This window comes from Corythoichthys intestinalis, chromosome 5 (genome assembly GCF_030265065.1).
Source record: "Corythoichthys intestinalis isolate RoL2023-P3 chromosome 5, ASM3026506v1, whole genome shotgun sequence".
In the NCBI taxonomy this organism is placed as follows: domain Eukaryota; kingdom Metazoa; phylum Chordata; class Actinopteri; order Syngnathiformes; family Syngnathidae; genus Corythoichthys; species Corythoichthys intestinalis.
The window spans coordinates 53,800,721-53,826,335 of record NC_080399.1 but is presented as its reverse complement, the minus strand read 5'-3'; the positions used below and the strand labels follow the sequence as shown (position 1 = coordinate 53,826,335).

The window sequence follows — 25,615 nt, the reverse complement described above, 5'->3', positions numbered from 1 at the left end:
CCAACTGTGGTAGTTTCCGCACAGACGCTTTAAGTGTCGGAATTTTAGCTCCCTTTTAGGCTGGCCCACTTTGAGCAGCTGGCGATGTTGCCAAGGGCCCCCAGGCTGTGCCCAGAGGGATACGCTACAACTGGTGGCAGCGCGAGAATACTATTGGCTTTCGCGTTAAAATTAGCAAAGTGAGGTGGATAAATCCAAAGTTATATCGACTCTGCCACACGTATATTTTAACCCACTTAATACAGCAAAATGTTCAGACAACTCGTCTTTCTTCAGCAATTCAGGCATTGAATCAGATGAAAATGTTTTGTTCCTTGCGGATGATGGTTTGACGACGATATACAATATATGCTGACGACGATAGAAATCGTCCCAATTTACAGTGGGGCAAATAAGTATTTAGTCAACCACCAATTATGCAAATTCTCCTACTTAAGAAGATGAGGCCTGTAATTGTCAACATGGGTAAAGCTCAACCATGAGAGACAGAATGTGGAAAAAAAAAAACAGAAAATCATACTGTTTGATTTTTAAAGATTTTTTTTTTCCAAATTAGAGTGGAAAATAAGTATTTGGTCCCCTACAAACAAGCAAGATTTCTGCCTGTCAAAGAGGTCTAACTTCTTCCATCGAGGCCTAACGAGGCTCCACTTGTTACCTGTATTAATGGCACCTGTTTTAAATCATTATCGGTATAAAAGACACCTGTCAACAAGCTCAGTCAGTCACGCTCCAAACTCCACTATGGCCAAGACCAAAGAGCTGTCAAAGGACACCAGAGACAAAATTGTAGACCTGTACCAGGCTGGGAAGACTGAATCTGCAATAGCTAAAACGCTTGGTGTAAAAAAAAAATCAACTGCGGGAGCAATTATTAGAATATGGAAAACATACAAGACCACTGACAATCTCCCTCGATCTGGGGCTCCAAGCAAGATCTCACCCCGTGACGTCAACATGATAACAAGAACGGTGAGCAAAAATCCCAGAACCACACGGGGGGACCTAGTGAATGACCTACAGAGAGCTGGGACCACAGTAACAAAGGCTACTATCAGTAACACAATGCGCCGCCAGAGACTCAAATCCGGCACTGCCAGACGTGTCCCCCTGCTGCAGCCAATACACGTACAGGCCCGTCTGTGGTTCGCTAGAGAGCATTTGGATGATCAAGAAGAGGACTGGGAGAATGTGTTATGGTCAGATGAAACCAAAATAGAACTTTTTGGAAGAAACACAGGTTCTCGTGTTAGGAGGAGAAAGAATACGGAATTGCATCCGAAGAACACCATACCAACTGTGAAGCATGGGGGTGGAAACATCATGCTTTGGGGCTGTTTTTCAGCAAAGGGATGACTGATCTATGTAAAGGAAAGAATGAATGGGGCCATGTATCGAGAGATTTTGATTGAAAATCTCCTTCCATCAACAAGGGCACTGAAGATGAGACGTGGCTGGGTCTTTCAGCATGACAATGATCCCAAACACACAGCCAGGGCAACAAAGGAGTGGCTTCATTAGAAGCATTTCAAGGTCCTGGAGTGGCCTAGCCAGTCTCCAGATCTCAACCCCATAGAAAATCTGCGGAGGGAGTTGAAAGTCCGTGTTGCCCAACGACAGCCCCAAAATATCACTCCTCTAGAGGAAATCTGCATGGAGGAATGGGCCAAAATACCAGCAACAGTGTGTGAAAAGCTCGTGAAGAGTTACAGAAAACGTTTGGCCTCCGTTATTGCCAACAAAGGGTACATAACAAAGTATTGAGATTAAATTTTGGCATTGACCAAACATTTATTTTCCACCATGATAAATTCTTTAAAAATCAAACAATGTGATTTTCTGTTTTTTTCTCCCCACATTCTGTCTCTCATGGTTGAGGTTTACCCATGTTGACAATTACAGGCCTCTCTAATATTTTCAAGTGGGAGAACTTGCACAATTAGTGGTTTATTAAATACTTATTTGCCCCACTGTATATTATGGAGGCAGAACCTTCAGCAGATGACACCATCGCCAAAGTTGATGGGAGAGAAGAAGACGAAAACGTCATCAATATTTTAGAAAATGGGTTAATATCTCCTAAAATCCCTTAATGGTCAAGCAATATTCATGCTATGGTAATGAATGAGAGAACTCATTTGTTTACCTGCGTTCTTCCTTGCCTAGTTTCACCACAGCCCCCGTTCCACGTTCGCAAAAAATGCTCAGTGTTTGCTGCACAAATCTCACCAACCCTTATCTTATGTTGTTTACATGCAAGTTGTCACTTCTATATTCGCTTATACACTAGTTTTGCTTGGAAAAAACAAACAAAAAAAAGCGATATATGAAAAGGAGAATTTTGTGTATTTTGTCCTACTAATGTTGCTGTAGGTTATTCTTTTTCACCATACTACTTTGGTTTGGTGTGGCTCTCTGCCGCTCACAGTTTGCTGCTCTGGAGTTGTTCTACCACTCAGTTGTGTAGTGTAGAATCACTTCATATATGGATTTTACTCACAAAAGGATAAAGAAGTGTCAAAACTCCACATGTTCATCTTTTGGCTGTACGAGGACAATGGAAGGTATATATACAATACTAAAAAGCAAAAAAAGGTAACCGCTGCACGTCGTTCAATTTCCACCGACAAAAGAGTTTAGCTGCATCCAAATTGAAAAAACTGAGAGAGAACGCAACAACAGAGGAGGTATAATGACTTCATGTTGTGTGCATCTATTTTATTTTTACTTCTTTATACCTGTGTTCGAACCTATCAGCATTGACGTGCTGTGCGCTAACACTGCATACTAATGTTACTAATCTTGTGCACAAACATCAGAATATTTTTCATTGATATGTAACAGACTTAAAGTACATAAATTCAGTATGATAAACAATTCGTCCCCAGGTTTGATTTCTTGTTTGCTTGCATTCATTCTTCTGCCAATCAAGACACTAAAGTAGGGTTGGGCAAACTATTCCACAAATGCCCGCAGTGGGTGTGGGTTTTCGTTGAAACCTATCAAGAGGAAACCTTTTCACCAATCTGGTGCCATACAAGTGCAATCAGTTGATTGCAATCAGGTGATTCTTGTTTCCCCGGACTTATTATTGGTGAAACTGCATGTGCTGGATCAGTTGTAACGAAGACCAGGACCCACTGCGGCCCCTGAGGAACGGTTTGCCCACCCCTGCACTAAAGTCAATGGTCTTCTCATCCCAAACTGCAGCTTTCGCGTGAAATAGCCTAAAAATTTTGAAAAAAAGACTCAGAATAGCTCGACGTAAGGAACTTCATTCACCATTTTAATTTGCCTGGCGGCCTAAAATATATGAGCGTGCATCCTTCTCAGTCAATCTGACGTGCTGGAAGACAGTCAGTAAGTTACTTCAGGCACAAAAGAAGTTGGGTGTATCTCACTTTATATTTGTTCCGAAATATCAGCACCTAGGAGTGTGTCATTTTAAGTGTTTACACATTACCTTCATTGCCTTACCTCTAAGAAATTTTGTGACTCGCGTATTTAGATTCTTTGAGCAATCATCTTTCACATGAAGGTAATTTTTACTGAAAGATTACTGTTTAATAACAGTAACATTTCACAAGTCACAGTAAAAATGCACACAGATTTTAGCAACTAAACTTCGGCCTCATTATTTTGGGAGGTCTACAAGGCCGCAGAAGACCTCAGCGGGAAGACACACACACTGCGTTCTCAAAACAAGCAATTATCTCCTCCTGTGAGTGATTTCATCAGAGAAATTACATGGAATCTCCCGCAGTACCTTTTCTGCTCTCTGGAGTTTAATAATCCCTTTCAAATTAAGACATGTTCACTTGTGCAACAAGAATTTGCCACAGTGCCCAGCCACAGGCATCATGCAGTCAGCAAGACCCTGCGTTCTTCAGCTTCACTTTTTTTCTCTATTTTTGCCAAAGCGTTTAGTGAGTTTACTAAAAGCCTTGAGTATCTTAAATAACTGTTCTCACACAAATATAAAAAAGACAATATTTGATACAGTGCCTTGCAAAAGTATTCGGCCCCCTTGAATCTTGCAACCTTTCGCCACATTTCAGGCTTCAAACGTAAAGATATGAAATTTAATTTTTTTGTCAAGAATCAACAACAAGTGGGACACAATCGTGAAGTGGAACAACATTTATTGGATAATTTAAACTTTTTTAACAAATAAAAAACTGAAAAGTGGGGCGTTCAATATTATTCGGCCCCTTTACTTTCAGTGCAGCAAACTCACTCCAGAAGTTCAGTGAGGATCTCTGAATGATCCAATGTTGTCCTAATTGACCGATGATGATAAATAGAATCCACCTGTGTGTAATCAAGTCTCCGTATAAATGCACCTGCTCTGTGATAGTCTCAGGGTTCTGTTTAAAGTGCAGAGAGCATTATGAAAACCAAGGAACACACCAGGCAGGTCCGAGATACTGTTGTGGAGAAGTTTAAAGCCGGATTTGGATACAAAAAGATTTCCCAAGCTTTAAACATCTCAAGGAGCACTGTGCAAGCCATCATATTGAAATGGAAGGAGCATCAGACCACTGCAAATCTACCAAGACCCGGCCGTCCTTCCAAACTTTCTTCACAAACAAGGAGAAAACTGATCAGAGATGCAGCCAAGAGGCCCATGATCACTCTGGATGAACTGCAGAGATCTACAGCTGAGGTGGGAGAGTCTGTCCATAGGACAACAATCAGTCGTACACTGCACAAATCTGGCCTTTATGGAAGAGTGGCAAGAAGAAAGCCATTTCTCAAAGATATCCATAAAAAGTCTGTTTAAAGTTTGCCACAAGCCACCTGGGAGACACACCAAACATGTGGAAGAAGGTGCTCTGGTCAGATGAAACCAAAATTGAACTTTTTGGCCACAATGCAAAACGATATGTTTGGCGTAAAAGCAACACAGCTCATCACCCTGAACACACCATCCCCACTGTCAAACATGGTGGTGGCAGCATCATGGTTTGGGCCTGCTTTTCTTCAGCAGGGACAGGGAAGATGGTTAAAATTGACGGGAAGATGGATGCAGCCAAATACAGGAACATTCTGGAAGAAAACCTGTTGGTATCTGCACAAGACCTGAGACTGGGACGGAGATTTATCTTCCAACAGGACAATGATCCAAAACATAAAGCCAAATCTACAATGCAATGGTTCAAAAATAAACGTATCCAGGTGTTAGAATGGCCAAGTCAAAGTCCAGACCTGAATCCAATCGAGAATCTGTGGAAAGAGCTGAAGACTGCTGTTCACAAACACTCTCCATCCAACCTCACTGAGCTCGAGCTGTTTTGCAAGGAAGAATGGGCAAGAATGTCAGTCTCTCGATGTGCAAAACTGATAGAAACATACCCCAAGCGACTTGCAGCTGTAATTGGAGCAAAAGGTGGCGCTACAAAGTATTAACGCAAGGGGGCCGAATAATATTGCACGCCCCACTTTTCAGTTTTTTATTTGTTAAAAAAGTTTAAATTATCCAATAAATTTTGTTCCACTTCACGATTGTGTCCCACTTGTTGTTGATTCTTGACAAAAAAATTAAAATTTTATATCTTTATGTTTGATGCCTGAAATGTGGCGAAAGGTTGCAAGGTTCAAGGGGGCCGAATACTTTTGCAAGGCACTGTACCTCACTGAGTGTCCCCTATCTCTAGTGCAGGTCATTCATTCATTCACACTGGTCGAGGAGAGTGTTGTTATAACGGCGTAAGAGTACAATGGCGTTTGTTATTTTTTTCAGTTGTATTGCGTTCATTTTGTCCTCACTTACTAGTATAGATTAGTTGAATTTTTCTTTTATCACAGACAATTGTTTTAGGTTGTTTTAATTACCTGACATATTTCGGCGACTACTTCCACCTTCATCAGAGAGTCACTGGTGTTGGTGTGACTCGTCTTTATCAGCTGATGGATGAAGGCGTGACTCACCTGTCAGATTGACAGGCGAGTCACGACCTCTACTGACCATTCACTCTTCCAGGATGCTGGTCCGGGTAGTAGAGACCATTTAAGCCCCCTCGTCCCAGTTGATGGTCCTTGGGCCCCGCCTGCGGATCTCAATGCCCTCCCTGATCCAGCGCTGATGTTTGTTTTCTTCGGTGCGGACTGTCTCCTTCTCACACTCCTTCTTGTGTTCTGTTTTTCTTCTAATAAAGCTCCTCCTTATCTCACCGATGTATGATTTATTGCATGATTTGCATGGAATTTCATATATGGAGTTACATTTGTTTTCTGGGTGGATTTTGTCCTTTGGATGGACCAATATCTGGCGGAGTGTTGTGTGAGATTTGACCGGTGTGTTTATGTTGTATTTTTTCCTGACTCTTTGGATACGTTCCGTGACTCCTCTCACGTGCAGCAGCGTCACCATATCTCTGTGTTCTTGTTTTGTTTGTTTTTTCTTTCCCCCCTTTGTTTTGTTGTTTTTGGTTTTTAACCTGTCCTGCACCTTTTGCTATTGCCCACTGTGGATACTGACACCTTTTTAATACATGTTGTATGTGCTTTTCCTCCTGTGTTCTGTCATCCGGGTCTGTGATTATTGTTGTACATTCATGTAATGTTCTGACTAGTGACAGTTTGTGATAGTGGGGTGTTCAGATGTCCATAGGAGGTATTGGTGTGTGTGTGTGTTTACTGTGTACTTTTATTTCGATGTTGCTGTTGTCTGTGTGATGTATGTTTATGTCCAGAAAGGCTATGGATTGATCTGTTTCCTCTGGTATCTATGGTGTTGAGGTGGTCCGTGAGTCGTTGTGAATAGGAATGGGAATTGATAGGATTTTTACGATTCCGATTCCATTATCAATATTGCTTAACGATTCGATTCTTTATCGATTCTCTTATCGATTCTAATTTGGGGAAAAAGAAGAACAAACGTTTTGATTGGCATCGAGTTTGTTTAATCAGAAGTCACAACCTTACAAACTCACAACGAGATCAAAAGAGGCCCAAAGCCGCAATGTTAACTGTGGCAATAAGTGGCAAATACACAAGAATGTGTAAAATTTTACTGAAACATTTATCTAATAGAAATAAAAAATATTGGTATGTATTGGCAGATAGGTTTTTGTTCTGCCTTTGGCAATATGTGTTAAAGCAGGGGTCCCCAAACTTTTTCCTGTGAGGGCCACATAACTTTTCCCTTCTCTGATGAGGGGCCGGGGTCAGTTTGTACAGAAAAAGTGTGACGATTGCAGAAGTGCATTATGTAAAAAATTATTGTTTTTCAGAAGGCCACAATCAAATAACCCTTTCTGGATTCTTTATAATAATAATAATAATAATTAATAATAAAAACACTATTAATTAAATAGATAATAACCAAATAACCCTCTCTGAATTCTTCAAGGAAAAGGCCAGGAAATAACACGATTGAGAAAAAAAAAAATTCAAAATGGCCGGACCAAATGTGGAGGTGGGCCGTATTTGCGCCGCAGTTTGGGGACTACTGGGTTAACATGTATTATTTTACCATTACATTGAATTGCATGCCTTTTAGTTTTTGTGGCGCTTACACGCTCAAGTGGGGGCGCCCTTGCGCTTCCTCACGCGAAGAAGAACGCGCTCACGTGAAGAAGACACTTACACCCAAAGAAGAAATGCCGCATCCAAGTGAGTGAGCGAGTTAGTGAGAGAGGGAAACACTTCTACGAGCCTACGTTCTTTGTTAATGTTAATATCTACAGAGGCAACGCCTGTATGTATCATCTTTTGTGTTGTTGTTGTTGTTGTGTTTCCACTCGCGATCGGACACTTAAATCCAGTTGTGTAGTGGTTTGAACGATGTGCTAATGCTAGCGAACGAATGCTAACCATACTGTTATTAGCAGCTAATCATCGCTGATTTACGTTGATGCAAACCTGTTTGTTATTGGGGAAGAAATTGTTTTGTTTCATTTCTATTCTTAGTTTCACTCTTCAAGTGATGGTTGAATAAAGTCAGCAAATTATACCAACGTCTTCTGCATCGTCATTTGGGAGTTTAGCTAGCTGTATAGCCAGGACTGAGCCTTAGCCTCTCTGTGAGGACAGCGCAGTCGTATTCCCTCCCGATGCAGTTATCTCCACCTTGCAATGACTGCAAGACGCTTTGTTGTAATTTTTCCTCATGAAGTGAAGACACACTTTCAAGCGTTTGAACCTACGTGCTGTCATTGTTATGTTTATGGCTGCAAAGCTCGTGCTTACCCGTCGTAACCTTTCATTTTCACACTCTTTCCTGGTGAAGTGTAGTCAAACTTTGGAGCGAGTGGTTCTTGGCGCCATGCTAGTTTGATGCGTCTGGACAACAAACACACGTCACGACGTCTTTAGGAATCGTTAATGGGATCATTAAGGCTTTTTCATTGTGATGTCGAGGCCTCGAAACACTCGGAACCGGTTCCGAATTGGAATCGGATTTCCGATTCCCATCCCTAGTTGTGAATGTCCTGTTTTTACTTTTTCCAGAATGTCTCTACGTAGTGTTTCCATACTGTGCGTCTGTATTCATCCGGGGCCGTTGTGAGTGCTTTCTGTTCCAAATCCTCCATGAAGAATCCGCACATGATGGCAGACAGTGGGTCTCCCATGGTGAATCTTTCCTTTTGCCTGTAGATGGTGTTTCTGAATTGGAAGTATTTGGAAGTGGCGATAAAATAGAGTAGTAGAGTGATGTCCTGTACTGTTAGATTTGTGCGTTTTCTTGAGTGTCCTGTCTGCATTTAGCCTGTCGTGCACTATATGTATAGTGGCCTGTGTGGGTGTTTTTGTGAAGAGCGAGATGACATCATGTGATATGAAGATTTCATTTTTCTGTACTTTTATGTTTGTGAGTTTTGTGGCAAGATGTTTTGTGTTTTTGCAGTGTTGATCTGTGAGTCCCAGTAGTGGTTATATTATTTATGTGGGTGCTTTTGTGTTTTTTTTCAGGAGCGAGTATTTACAAAGTAACTAATTTATTACTTTTCCCATCTTTGCGAGTTACTACAATTTGGTTGAATGAAGCGCGAGTTGTCTGATTCGACACACATCAGCTGCCTGGAAGAGACCAGAGCAGGAGGAAGGTAGGGTGGTAGTAACGCAGTTGCAAACGTGATCATGATTGGCTAAGTGGGCGGATCATGTCCTGCTCACTCATGCTGTCTCACTGCACGCTCTGGCAATTACAACAAGACTGCGATAATGGCGATTGGCCAGGGAATTTCAAAGGTAGCGTTCTCAAATTTGAATTATTTTCAATATTTAATATTGTTACTTTACAGAATATTTAAGGATCGTGTTGGTAACAAAAAAAAATCCGGTAAAACTTTCAGTTGAAACTTTCCAACGTTTTGGACATCGTGAAGTAAACCAAGGTATGCAATCCATTATCAAAGTAGTTTTCAATCAATTTGATAATAGATTATTTTTCAATTTAATCAATTAATTAGTGCACTTCTAATCAATAACTTATTGATTAAGAAGCAAGCAATCAAATACCACTACAAATATGTATCTCTGGCTCACTACCAAACAGGCAGCAGTTGAATGACTTCAAATGCTTTGTGTTCCACGCTGAAGTGAAAGTCTGGTTGACTTCAGCTCACTTATGACATTAATATGTTTTTATTTATTCCTTATGTGCATCTCTGAACACAAGCTTTCTAATAGTACAATATTTTATTAGGGAAGTAAACATGAGCAGTGTTATTTCTTTAAAGTGTATGTGTTTGTCTACTGTTTGCATGTGGGCTTGATGTTTTTATGAGGCATTCCTTAAAGAAGCCATATGTGGCATTGACAACCTAGGTTGGGGGTTGGCAGCCCGTGTTTTGAGAGCCGCATGCGGCTCTTTGGCGCTGCCCTAGTGGCTTCATGGAGCATTTTAAAAATGTTTGAAAATGGAAAAAGATGGTTGAGATATTTTTTTGATTTGATATGGTTGCTGTAGGAGGACAAACATGACACAAACATTCTTAACGTTTTCCAATGCTGTAAAAATGTGTAGAATAAATATTAAATTTCAACATTTCTGTCAACGAAGATTTGCATCATAGCCTGCGACACACGTTTCTATCAGCAGGGCGGGGGTCGGCAGCCCGTGTTTTGAGAGCTGCATGCGGCTCTTTAGCACTGCCCTAGTGGCCCCACGGAGAATTTTAAATATGGTTGAAAATGGAAAAAGATGGTTGAAGGAAATATATTTTTTGATTTGATATGGTTTCTGTAGAAAAACATGACACAAACATTCTTAACGTTTTCCAATGCTGTAAAAATGTGTACAATAAATATTACATTTCAACATTTCTGTCAACAAATCAATTGCGTCATAGCCTGCGACACACGTTTCTATCAGCAGGGCGGGATGGCAGGCAGATGGCTATTGTAAACAAACCGGAAACCAAGTACCAAGTTGGAAGTGAGAGAAAAAGTGCGATTCCATTACTTCTGAAAAACTTAGAGGAGCGCAAAAATAGATTTAAGAAGTGGATTGCATCGCCAAACTCCACTAGTGCTCCATGTTTTGCTGCAACCCGGAAGATAATAAAGCGTGGAAAACCATTTACAGATGGTGAGTACATGAAGGAGACATTCATCAACATATCAGAACACCTTTTTGCAGAATTCAAAACAAAACCGAGATAATACAGAAAATCAAAGACATGCCCAGATAAGGGTCATGTTATGTATGTTCCATTTTGTTGTTTCTCGAAACCTCAAAATAAAAATGATATCATAATTAGGATTTCTTTATTGCATTTCATTATTTTATAAAAGCAATGAAACAATTCATTAATACTGTAATGAAGTTAAAGTTGAGGTGGCATCATACAACAGAGTAGTCACGTGGTGCGGTGGATGCACTGTAGGGAATATAAACATTAAATCATGAAGCCTCATTATGTATTTTTGGCCAACCTAGTCATTTTGATAGTAGACTAATATAGCTAATACAGATAACATACAGCATGTGTTGCCTTCATTATAAGGCTTATGTAAGGCTTTTAATTTTTGGCGGCTCCAGACATAATTGTTTTTTTTTTGGGTGCAATGTGGCTCTTTCAACATTTTAGGTTGCCAACCCCTGACCTAAGTCAACTGCATACCAAAAAAGGAATGAGTCCACGCTGCAGTCTTCTACAAGTAAATTAAGGGTTTCAAATAGCATCAAATAAATAATCATTTCTAGCAAGGTAGGGAACAGAAATTGAAATTAAAAAAAGCCGAGTTGCAAGCCCCAGGGTAGTTTCTATCGCCACCACGGGAGTCTGGCAATGGTACTTTTTGAACTACTTTTCCCAACAGATAAGCACACTGGCAAAGAAATATCTCATTTGGTCATGCATTGATAGCATCCACAAAGATTATTATTTTTATAATGAAAAAAGCAAAGGCTTTAAAGGATCTCATGCTGACATTCTTTATTCAGTCATGCCATTTAAATTTTCTCAAACAGCAACAACAATGTGCAAGACAGATCGTGTGTGTGTATGAGTGTCTATCTTTGGGACATCTGTGGCAATTTCCTGTGAAGTGTTTTGAAAAGAGATATAACGGTTTAAGGATAGTTTTAATACATGTCTTCTCCCAAAACATTGCCACTTCTATGAGTCCCTCCCCTTTTTTCTCTCATACGTTCCTCCAATGAGGTAAAACGGACATTATATCAATTATATGTAAACATATAAAAAAATACACGTATAGATAGTAATTAAGCTGAATATATACAAAACTATTTATGCTACCTCCCTAAATTCTTTCTAATGGCAAGTAGTTGCCTCAATCTCTAAACCCTAAATTTTAATCCATGAAAATAACATTTTCTTCAATGGTGTATTTTAAAGTACGTTTGGTTTATTTTAATCAGAATGTAAAATGTTTAGATTCTTTTTAAAGTTGTTGTTTAAAAAAAAAAAAAAAAGAGAAAAACTCATTAAACACTGATTGTTACTATGGATCGTTGGGATTCACACCTAAATTTGAGATTACTAGCCCAATTCCCCACCTTTGCAGCAGCCACTTAGTTCTTTAATCAGTTTGAACTTTAATATGTCAAAGAATTTAAAATATAGGAGGGTTGTTTTTAATCTCAAATTTAGAGGTGTAAATAATAACCATTAATTAAAAACTAACAAATAAATAAATAAATAGTAAACAAACAAAAAAAACATCAGTGGTGTTTGGCTACTACAACACAATGTCATAATCTGGCAAAAACCTGCAAGCTTTATAGACAATTGAGCCACCCTTTGGTAAAATTTATGAATAAACCAGCTATTCCAGAAGGTGAAAGTTCTGTTATGAATCCCACAATATATTTTTTTAATATTCTACATAAAATATAATTCCCCTCTACACACTGTAATAATGCTGTTTTGTTCCTTGATGAAAAAGAGTGAATTACCGTATTTTCCGCATTTTCGGAGTATAAGGCGCACCTTCAAATAATGGCCTATGTTAAAACTGTTTTCATATATAGGGCGCATCGCATTATAAGGTGCAGTAGTAGTAGTAGTGGTTGGTTTTGCGTTATACATCTACTAGATGATGCTGCACTAAAGGGAATATCATGCCATGATTAACTAACATTGATCCATATATTAGGCGAATCGGATTACAAGGCGCACTGTCTGCTTTTGAGAAAATTGAAGGCTTTTAGGTGCACCTTATAGTGCGGAAAATACGGTATTCATTGTTCAACCGTACCTCCTAGCCACAAAGAGGCAAAGAGAGGAGTTGAGACATTTTGTAAACCCCTAATGTTGCACAAAACACTTCAAACATAAACTGACAGGTAAAAATCACAAAAACAGTACACAATTGTTCCTGTGCAAATAAATAACCCATATCTCTAGCCAGAAAGGGAGTCAGAGAAAGGCTGCAGGATATAGTTGTGTACAGATAGCAGATAAACAAACACGTGCCCACATTTTTGTATCTCAGTGGTTTAATGTATTGTCACATATCTTGATTCAAAAGGTGAAATACAATTAGATAGCATACAAGCGGCCTAAAGTTTTCGATTGCGATCAGCTGAAATGATCAGAAACCATAGGCGGAGTTTGACTTTTGGAGCAGGGGGGCACAACATGTTGATGACCCCGAAACACAGTGTCAGCAATAAAATTAACCCTTTAAGGTCTGGGCCTATTTTGTCTGATTTTGCATGCCTTTGAAGTTGCCTTTATAGTTCAAAGAAAGAATTGTTTACGATGGCCTGGTTTGGTCCCTTTTTTTGTGACACCTTGAACTTCATGTCCAAACTGTTGTTTCCTTCACTGACCAATTATAAATCATCATTTTGGGCCCAAAAAGACCAAAAATTCCAAAATCGTTTTGTCAAAATTTTTAATATTGATGTCCAATTGACAACCAAACATGCGTAACGAATCGTTTTGAAACTTTGTAATATTTATTCAACATGTTAGGATGAACATTCAACCAAAAAAATTTAGAATAAATAGTCTTATATTTGACAATTCAACATAAACAACAGGTATAGCCATAGGCGTTTTTTGTCTTTATACATGCTCTAGTCAAAACAGGTTATATACAGCAGACCAAACAGTGAAGAACAGTGAAAAAATATATACCATCTAACACAAAAAGTGTTTAAAGGCCATCTCTTTATGAGTTTAGGTATTGCGGCCCATCACCTGATGAAAACTATGTACACACAATCAAGCTTCTTGAACACACATTTATATACACAAATTGAGAAGACTGATTGTGGGAAAAAATATATATATATAACATTGGAAAAAAGTATTTTCAAAAATATTTACAATAAACAAGTTAACATTTTTTCAGGCATGCCACTCCGAAAAGCAGTTTCGTCCTGGAATTAGACACAAGGCTACATCACACAGACCACACTTCCATGGGGTGTCGGTCCTCTTTCTACCCTTCCATTTTCATTTCACTTTACTTTCATTGTCACTATAAATGTACATGAAAAAAAGTTAGTATTTATGAAAATAATAAAGTATAAAATAAAAATATATACAGCAATAAATAATAATGGAAATCTATATGTATGACAATAGAAAGAATACCATAGCTGAATATGTGCTACATCCCTAATCTTCATATAGAAAGAAGAACAAAAATGATAAATTCCTTCCTGGGATACACACAGTGCACTTACGACTTTGATCTGATATGCACATTATTATATACACAAACACACACTTATATTGCATCAAAATTAACTTTGTCTTGCAATATCAAAAGAAACTTTCAAAAGAAACTTTTTCAGCATAAAAAAAAAAAAGTGAGTTGGCTTACCTCTGCTCGTCAATGGTGTCACCCACGCGTTCAAATCCGTCACTATCTTCACTCGAGGACTCTTCCGAAGAAGACGATGATGACGAATTTGGACCATCCTCTTCCTCAAGTTGATCAAAAAGCACAATTGCTTGCGCTAAATTTAGTTTTCCGTTCATTCTCAAAGTCACACAAAGTCGCTGCTCGATCCAAACGGCCGTCGCTCGCCACCTCGCTGCTTCAGAACACTCCTCCCTCTCGTTCGGTGGAACCTCGCACGGCAGTTATATTTATTTTTAAAAAAAGACGCATTTTGTGCTTCCACTGTGACTTCGAAAGGGTTCGTTTGATTTGTGTTTTTTTCATGGAGCTTCCGTTTTGAAAAATGACAAGAAATGGTGGAAATATAGACATAAACAAATGATCCATGCAGCGTTTTTATGTTTTTTGGGAGGACAATAAAACTATAAAACTTAAATGACAATATCTCACGTTTTAGTTGGTCGATTGACTTCAAATAATAACGAGAGTAAACCGCAACTTCCGCACTTTAAAACGAGACCAACCAACGGCATGTGGGTGACGTAATTAAAACGTGAGGGCGCTTCAAAGACGACGTGCGCTGAGGACGCGCCGGCGCGTCCTTCGACTCTCAAGGGTTAACTTACAAGAATATCCATAATAATAAGTTGACAAGGAGTGTTTTTTTGGTTCCCTTCATTCTTGAGGGAAATTATAAATCAGGCTGCTTAGGCAATACTTTTTGCCAATATCGTCATCCATTGAATATGGTATGCCCGCTGGTGTCGTGCCAATGTAGTTACACCAGTCAAAAATTGTATCCTCTGGGCGGAACCACATGGAGGTAGACTTGTGTCCTTATTATTCAATCAAAAAAATTGCTTCAATTAAAAAAAAAAAAAAAAAAGTTGCTTCAATCAAAATATATATTTTCAACCAAAAAAAGGTCGCTTAAATCGAAAATGAATGAAAAAAAAATGTGGTTGAATGCAAAAATAAATTTGAAACAAAAAAATGCATGTGAAAGCTTTTTTTTTTTTTTTTTTTTTTTAAATTTAAGTCAAGTCTTTTCTTGATTGAAGCAACTTTTTTGATTGATGTAATGTTGATTCGTGTTTGGGCCACATTTTGGCTGGGACATTTTTGTCTAAAAAATAAGTTGCTCCCAAAAATATATATATTTTTTATATGTTATATATTTTCAAAAAAGAAAAATTACTGAAATTTAAAAAAAAAAAGAAAAATTTCAATCATGGAAAAAGCTTTTGAATGCGAAAAAATATTTGAGATTCAAAAATTTGCATTTGAACACTTAATTTTTAATCGAGTTTTCTTTGATTGAAGTGATCCTTTTTGTGTCTAAATCATTTAATCCCCCCAAAAGTGCTTCGATAAAAAAAAAAGTATATATATTTTCAATCAAAGAAAAAAAATCATTTGAAAAATAAAATCGCCCTCCCCAATTTTTAGTTAAATTAGTAGTTAAATACCTAAGTAGAGGTACGACGTATACGTCTTTAATACATTTACAATGTATATGTGATGTTGTAAGATTCCAAATCCTCCGTGAGCGTAAACGCAGTCCCTGAATGTAAACACGGGTCGTACATATGACGTTTGAACATTTTTTCTCGCCGGCAGTGACGTTTCGACTGTTAAAAAAATGCAAACTTCTGGTTATTAATGTCCACATGACGACGCATAAAGCGCAGAATTTGCAAATCTTCAATTTGGTCGGAGTTTTTTAAAAAACCCTTGTTTATAATGCCCAAAAATGTAAGTCTGCGTGTAGATGATAGGCCAAACCTTTTTGCAAGATACTCTGCTACGTGTAGACATCAAGATCAAATGCCCAAATGTTGGAGTGTGTGTGTTCCTTTTCAGTCATAATAAAAGCCAGCTGTGTTTGCATCAACAGCTGGCTCCTGCCTTATAACAATTCCAACACCACGATGAAGGTAAAAAAAAAAAAAAAAAAAAAAAAAAAACTTCACCCATGTGTGAATGGCAGTGTGAATTTGTGTCAGGAGGCCTGCCATCAACTCTAAAGTTTCTGCTGATTTATATATACAGTATGTGATTCAAATAGGTTGCCAATAGTTTTTTTCATTAGTTAATTTAATTTTTTGAACAGTAATTGATCAAATAAATAAAAAAGTATTTAAATAATCGCTTAATCATTTGGAGACCCTTCTTAGAATTATAATAATAATAGGAGCTGCAGTTTCTGGAGGGACTTATTTGGGAGATTGAAGAACAGTGAGTTACAGTAATCGAGCCGGGAAGTGACTAGACTACGGACAAGAGTGGAAACGGTATGGCGGGTGTGAGAAGGGAGAAGGCAAGAAATATTGCAAAGGTGGAAATAAGCTGATCTGGTGAAGTCGTTGATATGTGAGCAAAAGGAAAGAATTGTCAAATCCTTCAAATTTCAGTCTTAAAGTCAATAATCTCTCACTGCTTTAGGCTTTGAGGAAATCAGATTGATGACCTTTACTCTTTGATAAAAGTAAGACATTTGCTTTTACTTTAGGAAACAATGATCTTCAAAATGTAAACCCTACCTTCTGCCGAATCTCTTCTTCCATTTTGATGGGAGAGCCAAATTCAGCAACTTGTCGGACCCCCTCACTGGCATAACCTCCATACTCCCAGAGCACATAGCCTCTTGAATGGGAAGCACCAATCAGTGCAGACCAGTGGTTAGCTCGTCCTGTAGGATAGAAGCGTAACAACTTCTGATGAAAAACAACCTGTTAGTAGTTTGTGCTTAACAATATTCAAGAAGTAAGTAACATACTTTCTGCACTATGAGGTGCATCGTAGTATAAGGTGCACCTTCAATGAATGTCCTATTTTAAAACTCTAATCCAGTTTATATAATTCATATATATACTTCATATATATATATGAATTATATAAACTGGATTAACTGATTGATGAATAGCAAAGGAAATAGTTGCTAAAACTGCAAAGCAATGAAATTTGATTTTATTGTGAATTTAGATGGCATCAGTGACATGACAGTACATCGAGAAGAACACAAGAGGCATGTTGCATTAAATAAAAGGCTTTGTTTTGAGTGGAACTTTAGATATTATCTTGGAAAGAGGAATACATATTGTATAAGATGGTGGTGTTTTAATACTATTTTGTTATTCGATAAGTCCCACCATTACCACGCATGACAGTAAGCTTGAGATTTAAACTCACTGGGATAGTCTTTAGGATGCACTTTCTCTGACCAGTTTCCATAAAAGGTGAGTCTGTATTTGGCTGTTCCACAGGCGCAACACTCCAAAGCAGGGTCTGCTGTTGCCACTCCTAATACAGGTTCTGCACAGGACAAGTTAAACACGATCTCATGTAAATATGTATACAAGTCCATAACTATTACTGCCTTATATAGGCTTTTGTAAATGATGGCTTTAGGACTAAGTTGCGCAGGGAAAAAAAAATCATGTCGTGACGGCAAAAGTTGTTGCATGATGAGTAGGGGAAAAAAGAAAATCAAAGTGAGAGGATTGAGTAGAGTAGGGGTCGCTTAAAGGACATGCTAAACCATAAAATTTTGTCAGAAATACTTTTTAACATTCAATTTTAATAATAATAATCACCAATGAATAACACACATATATATATATATATATATATATATATATATATATATATATATTTTTTTTTTTTTTTTTTTTTTTTTTTTCAACAAAACTTTTTGCAAGAAGATTTTACATTTCAAAAAGCTATTTGTCACTTTGGGAACATCATTTTTATCATAAAGTACCGGTAGATGAGAGTGCTCATTCCCCTATTACTAAAACAATATTTACCCAAACAGGCAACATTTCAACAAATCTGCAGGCTAAAGCGCAGCTCAGTGGTACAACTCAAATAATATTTGAACACAGGCTCCCAAGAGCTATCTCTGTTGATGTATTTTTCTTTTTTAAATAGCATGGAGAAAACAGGAAATGCTGCAATTCTCTATGAATCAAATAAGAGATGGTAAAGAGTCCATAACAGACAGCTGTCATTACCTTTCTCACATAGCCGGATGGTAAGAGAGCCCTCATCTTGGAAATATATGATTTTCTTCTGGACAATGCTTGCCCTGCAGACAGAGAGTATTGTACAAGGAAAATTGGAAAATATTAAAGTTGAACAGAACAGGAACAGTCTGATGGATTTAAAGGCAAACTGGACATTTTATGTTAAATACTGATCATTTTTTCCACCCCTTGATATCAATTCCATCTAATCTTTGGGTAGAAGAGGTAATATGTTCCCAGAGTTTTCAAAATGGCATCTTATATGACTTTACTTAAAAGTCCAAATTTAGCAGAGTAAAAAACGGGAGTGAGTACAAAAAACATTAGGTAAAGTGATATACAGTGATCCCTCGCTACTTCGTGCGTCAAACTCCGCGCCCTCAGTCCATTGCGGATTTTTTTTTTTTTCAATAAAAAAAAAAAAAACAAAAAACAAAAAAAAAACAGATGAGCTGTCCCGATCGCGTAGTCTCCCTCTCCCTCCCTCTATCCCTTTCCCTGATCTTTGTTGGTCAGGCAGTGCACTGGAGTTGCTTATTGAAATTAACGATGATTGAGAGACGGTTAAGGTTTGAGCTTGCCAGAGACTCGAACTTTAAAGCGCCGCATGTGTAAGTCATCGTTTAACTTGTTAAACAGTTGCAATGGCAACTCATTGTGTGTAAGTGAGCAGCTTGAGCGGATTTAAGTTGACTCACTCAATGAAGCATTTCATAAAGCCAATCATTTTTCTACTTTATTCTTGGTTAAGAATAATTGGGCAAGACAGTAAAATCTTTAAAACATAATTATTGAATTTGAAGTGCTTAAAAACCATTTATTCTAATATATATACACATAAATGTTTTTGGGGTTTTTTTAATTATACTTTGGGGAAAAAAGAGAAAAAACATGTCTGATACGTATCACTTTTCCAATGCTAAATTTGCATAAATACAATAATTACAAAAAATAAAAACATCACAGTTTTTCACTTATTGCGGCGGGTCCTGGTCCCCGTCAACCGTGAAAAATGGGGAATCACTGTAATCCTAAACCACATTGGAAGCCAGAATTAGAGTTTATTTGAACAATCCTGATGAGGTTGACAGACTAAACAACTACTTGTTACTCTTTCTTTCAACCCTGCTACTTTTATCAGCTTACCGGCTTATCTTTGGATTTTATGGGCTAACAAGCTTCATATTGTCTTGTTGCAGTTAACGGAAGTTTAATTAATTATTCTTAAGTGGCCGACAATTACAAAGGGACATCGCTCCTTTGGATGCATTTGTAATTTTAACTTCTGTAATGTGAGTGTTCTATTACGCAACAACACTCCAAGTATATTGTCAATCACTATATAGCTTTATTGCAAGGAAAGCATTCCTGAAGTAAATGGCTATCCAGAGTTTGCTACAACACGGCTCTTGGTTCCTAGCAGTGACATAGTGGATTCATCAACCGCTCTGGAGATTTTATCAATAAAGATGGATCTGTTCGATGCCTGGTGCCGCTCCACTGTGTTTAACAACGAAGCTGCTATGTTAAAGCTAGCACAGAAAGCAGTTAGCCCCGAGTTAATCATGCACTAAGGGATAAGAAGACTCTGTCCACTGCAAGCTAAGAAATCAAGCTAAAGTGAATTTTAATTTCTTCTTTATGACTATAGCGACCTGGTTTTTAAGGTTAAGTCCTTTTGTGGTTTCAGACTGGTTGTGAACAGACCAGTGGGGCCGTAACACCAGCGGGACTGTTTGGCTACCCTGACAGGTGGCTGTGTATGAAAAATGAAAATATCATTGACCAATGATTATGTTAATTTGGATAATTAACAGGTTATTGATCAAACAAATCTATTTGTGTAGCATTTGTCTATGTAAACAGATGATTGTGCGGCTTATAGGTTGTGCTTAGATTTACTCTAAAATCTTATTAAATTTGGTTGGCGTGACTTATTGTGAGGGGTGCTTCATGACCAGTGTTGTTAATAACGGCGTTACAATATAACGGCGTTACTAACGGCGTTATTTTTTTCAGTAATGAGTAATCTAATTAATTACTTTTCTCATCTTAGCAACGCCGTTACCGTTACTGAGGCGGGAAAGGCGTGCGTTACTATGCGTTACTAAGTTGGTTAAATAAAAAAAAGTCTGAGAGAAACGGACTCACGGGGACGAGAGCAGAGCAGGAGTGGGGAAGACGCCGTTGCAACCGCGATGCTAGATGGCTCCAATAATACCTGACAGCAGCCATAGCCGACAAACTACGCCCACATGACACGGTAGATATCATATTATAGAACTAGATGCAAATGATAGACACTGCTGCATTGCCAACATGTTTTAAGGACTACATGCGTTTGTAAACAGCCGCCATCTTAAAGCAGTAGACCTCTCAGGAAGGCCCTGATGTAGAGATCCTTCCTAGCGAACCTAAGTAATTTTTTAAAATCTAAAATGCGCCTAAATCGGCAAAATCTTAACTTAAATCTATCTTTAAATGATGAAACAGTTTTAAAACTTACACATGTTTAAAGTAGACAGAAGGGAACTAATGCAATAACGGGAGAAATTTTAACAACTTTAACGATTGATTCACAACTTTAAATGACTTCCACACATAGCAAAGGTTACTAGCTAGTTATCGCAATACCCTTGTGTCTAGTTAAGTGGAGGGTAAAGAATTGGGCTTGGGCCAATTGTCCCCCAAACCCTTTAAGCTTCACATTGTGTGACCTGTTTTTTTTTTTTTTTTTTTTTTTTTTTTTTGAGAAAAAAAAAATATCACTAGTTACTTTGCCAAGTAACTAATTACTCTTACATTCAGGTAACTGAGTTACTAACGCAATTACTTTTTGGGAGAAGTAATTTGTAACTGTAATTAATTACTTTTTTAAAGTAAAATTAACAACACTGTTCATGACAGAATGACACTAAGCAAAGTGCTAAACTAACACAAGTGCGGAAAAAAACCAGCACTCAATACCTAACATTCATTCCTGTAACAACAGCAAAGAAAATGAAATCACCAAGAAGATAAGACTCAAATATTTGCCTGTCATTTTCTGATGTTATCTTACATGTACACCATCTTTGTGAAGAGAAAGGTTCCCACTGATTAACAGCACTACATACTACATAAGGTTGGGTTTGGAACAGGGGTGTGAAGCGATCCTCAACTGTGGGTTCTGGTTTTTGTTCCCACTGATCGAAAATTGACCGTTTACCAAAATGTTGAAAGATCCATGTTGGACCAAAACAAAACAAAAATTTCTGGAGTCGTAAAAAATTAAAAGCCTTATATAAGCCTTACAATGGAGGCAACACATGCTGTATGTATCTATGTTAGCCTACTATCAAAATGACTAAGTATGCTAAAAATACATAATGAGCCTTCATGATTAAATGTTTATTTCCCTGCAGTGTATCCAATGAAGAATGACGCACCAAGTGACTACCGACGTGGCTTGTTGGTCTAGTGGTGCGATTCCTGCTTAGGGTGTGAGAGGTCCCTGGTCTGACTCCTGGGCAAGCCTTCTTCAATAACAGCTGTTATCTAAGCCTTTACAATAGCGTACCATACAAATGCTATTTATTTATTTATTTATTTTTTAATACAAATGCTATTTTTTGACCGTGACGTCGCATCGTAAAGCGAAAGTGGGACATTATTGACACGCCCTCGCATAGAAACCATTGAATTTCTGCTAATTTTCTCCAGTAATCTTTCAAAAATGAACATGCCGATCAAACCAGAGATTACTCTAGACATTACGACCATCCACATACGAAAGATGTTTTCTTCATACGTTTCCCGAAACCAAAGACTCGAAGGAAAAATGTGAACAATGGATCAGCATGTGTGGACGTCCAAAAGACCAGTTTAACGCCAGCAAGGTGAAGTCATTCGCCTACAAATGACAATCCTGACCCATTGCTTGCCACAGCGTCCCCCGAAGAGGTAAGCCATTTTGATATTTTTACTTATTTTTTTAGCGTGGCGTGATGAAAAAATTAAAAGTGTTCATTTGCTGTCACTGAGTAGAATTTGCAATCGCTACACAAAACTAGCAATATAAATTACCCCCATGAACGGTCAGAGACGTAAAACAACCAGAGGATATAACATATAAGAAAGACAGGGCATATGGGGGTACAGGATAGCTTGTTGAAACAGGAGAAGTCATTGTCAGTGGCAAAAGGAAAAAGGTGTGGATCAGCTCAGCTCTTTTTCAGCCCTCAACACTCAAGCCATCTCTTTAACTGAACATTTGTATGTTCTTCCACCAGTGTATGTTCTTCTTTACCAGTTTATTTGGCACTAGGGACATCATTTTCAGACAGAATTAATAGTTTTAGCTTTGTAAACATCTCATTCGTACACTATTTCCATTCATTTACTATTGGGGACAAACAGTAGCATGTCCCCCCTAAGCAACAGTTGCTAACATCATGAATATTAATAAGCGGAAGTGATGTGTAACGTGTGGTACGCCATTGGCTCAATGGCATTTATCTGAGAAACAAGGAGTGGTACCATGAGCTCCTGTGGCTCGTTGGTCTAGTGGTATGATTCTCACTTAGGGTGCGAGAGGTCCCGGGTCCGACTCCCGGACGAGCCCTTTTCAATTAGAATTGGTATTTCATCTTTGGCAATTGGGTCAATGGCTTTCATCGGAGAAATAAGGAGTAAAACCATGAGCTCCTGTGGCTTGTTGGTCTAGTGGTATGATTCTTGCTTAGGGTGCGAGAGGTGCTGGGTCTGACTCGAGGACAAGCCCTGTTCAATACCATCTATTGTTTAAGCCTTTGCAATTGGGTCAATGACATTCATTGGAGAAACAAGGAGTAAAACAGTGAGCTTCTCTGGCTCGTTGTACTAATGTGGGGATCTCCAAACTGGTCCTCAAGAGCCGCTGTGGGTCCTGGTTTTTGTTCATACCAATCAAGCACAGACCTTTGAACCAATGTGGTTTCTACTAAAACAAGCAGCACCTGACTGCAATCAACTGATTACACTTATAAAACACCAGATTGGTGAAAAGGTGTGGTCTTGTTTTGTTGGCGTGAAATCCTGCACCCACTGCGGCCCTATGTGGAATAGTTTAGAGACCACTTGTCTAATGATATGATTCTTGCATTGGGTGCAATTGGGTCAATGGCATTCATCGGAGAAACAAGGAGTAAAAGCATGAACTGCTGTTAGTCGACTGGTGAGCGAGCCTTCTTGGAATTGGAATTTCATCTTTGGCAATTGGGTCAATGGCTCTCATTGAAGAAACAAGGAGTAAAACCTTGAGTTCGTTGGTCTAGTGGTATGATTCTCGCTTAGGGTGTAAGAGGTTCTGGGTCCACTTGTCTTAATGCCATCTATTATTCAAGCCCTTGCAATTGGGTCAATGACATTCATTGGAGAAACAAGGAGTAAAACAGTGAGCTCTTCTGGCTCGTTAGCCTAGTGCAGGGTTCACTAAATCCAGACCTCGGTGCCACTTCATGTTTTCCACGTCTCTCTCCCTTAACACACCTGAATCAAATGATTATGTCATCAGAAGCCTGATAATAATCCTAATTATTTTGATTCAGGTGTGTTGGAGGAGGGAGACATGGAAAACACGACAGGAAAAGTGGCACCGAGGTCCGGATTTAGTGAACCCTAGTCTAGTGGTATGATTCGGGTGTGAGAGGTCCAGAATCTGACTCCCAGGTGACCCTTATTAAATAGGATTTGGTAATTCTTTGGCAATTGGGTCAATGGCATTCATCGGATAGACAAGGGCTAAAGCACCTTGCTCTGGAGGCTCGGTGATCTAGTGGTATGATTCTCGCTTTGGGTGCGAGAGGTCCCTGGTCTGACTCCCGGCCGCGCCCTCTCTGATAGCAATTGTTGTTTATGCCTTTGCAATTTTGTCAATGGCTTTCATCAGAGAATCAGTGGGCAAACATATGAGCTACTGTAGCGAGTTGGTCTAATGTTATGATTCTCACTTTGGGTGCGAGAGGTTCTGGGTGCAACTCCTGGATGAGCCCTATCCGGTAGGAATCCTATTTTAATATTTGGCAATTGGGTCAATAGCATTGATCAGATGTACAAGGGGTAAAAACCCAAGGTATTGTGGCTTGTTGGTCTAGTGTTATGATTCCTGCTTTGGGTGCGTGAGGTCCCGGGTCTGTCACCTGGACAATCCCTCTTTACACTAGAACTACTAAGGGTGGATCAGTTGATACAAATCACTTTTGTATCGAGATATTGGTGATCTGACTCTAATCAGCATATCTTTTGTGAGCATTGAGGTCCTCATTAGTCATTCCCATTCACACTCGCAAAACCAAAAAATTGGATTGCTCCAGTTAGCATCTTGAGTCTTTGCAGGGCAGGGCTGCCCGTTTGCGAGGACTGTCTGACATTACAGCATTGAGAAAGAACAGCTGTCTCAATCTCTCTGAATATTTTGTTGCACTGTTTCTTGTATGTATGGAGCTATAATTGTCATATTGCTGATGATGGATGGCTGATGATGCACAACACAATTCATTTTTTGCACAAAAAAGCTTTTTATTCAATAAAGAAACAAATGTGAAAAAGACAACAAAAAAAACTATACGTACAAGGGACGGTGTAATAAAAAAACAAAACAAAACATTTTTATGTGGTGACATAAGACACTTCGCCCTTTTCCCGGGGCTAGGTGTTGGAGGTTGTTGCTGAAGCAAATTTTCCTTCTGCGCCTTCTTTGCACCCACATGAGAGTGAGCCAATTCCTTTGCAAGACCCACCAAGTAGTCCACCCGACTCGCTTGCCTTCCGGTGCGTGCCTGATACAACACATATGCATTCAGTGCTGCCATGTCAATCATATTGTAGAACACAGCGACTGACCATCTTCGTGTTCTGCCGTGTTTGACAAAGCCAAGGGAGCCCTGGATTTGCAAATATTCAAGATGCTAATTGCAAATATCCTGAGTGAAATCTCCCCTTCACACCTAAGCAGCAACTCCACAGGAGTGTGTAGGGGGGTTGTCTGTTTGATTGCTTGTTTGAGTGGTCTATTGTTTGACACAGCCAAGTAGTCAGTTTGATATCGGGGTCACTTGACGCCTTTCTGATCTTTCTTTATAGCGAGACAAAAACCCAGGGACCTCCAGTGTTAATGAATTAGATTCATGTTTGTCCTTCAACAGAAACCATATTAAAACAAAAAATATATTTCCCCATCTTATCCTCCATCTTTTTACATTTTCAAACATTTTTGAAAAAAACTCCAGGGAGCCACTCGGGCAGACCCCGGTTTAACCAATGAGATTTCTGCTAAAACAAGCAGCACCTGACTG

General features: G+C 38.7%; 1 protein-coding gene and 1 non-coding gene across 2 annotated transcripts in view; one reads left to right on the top strand and one right to left on the bottom strand.

Moving 5' to 3' along the window:
- Positions 1-25,615, bottom strand: part of LOC130915671 (spondin-1-like) — a 175,614-nt gene that overhangs the window by 61,476 nt on the left and 88,523 nt on the right. The window contains exons 4-6 of the mRNA XM_057835646.1: positions 18,291-18,364; positions 17,467-17,589; positions 16,818-16,966 (exon numbers count right to left, since the gene is read on the bottom strand). Coding sequence (XP_057691629.1) covers positions 16,818-16,966; positions 17,467-17,589; positions 18,291-18,364 — 346 coding nt within the window. The remainder of the gene's footprint in view (positions 1-16,817; positions 16,967-17,466; positions 17,590-18,290; positions 18,365-25,615) is intronic.
- On the top strand, positions 22,834-22,905 carry trnap-agg (transfer RNA proline (anticodon AGG)). Its single transcript has one exon. It is a non-coding gene; the product is annotated as a tRNA-Pro (tRNA).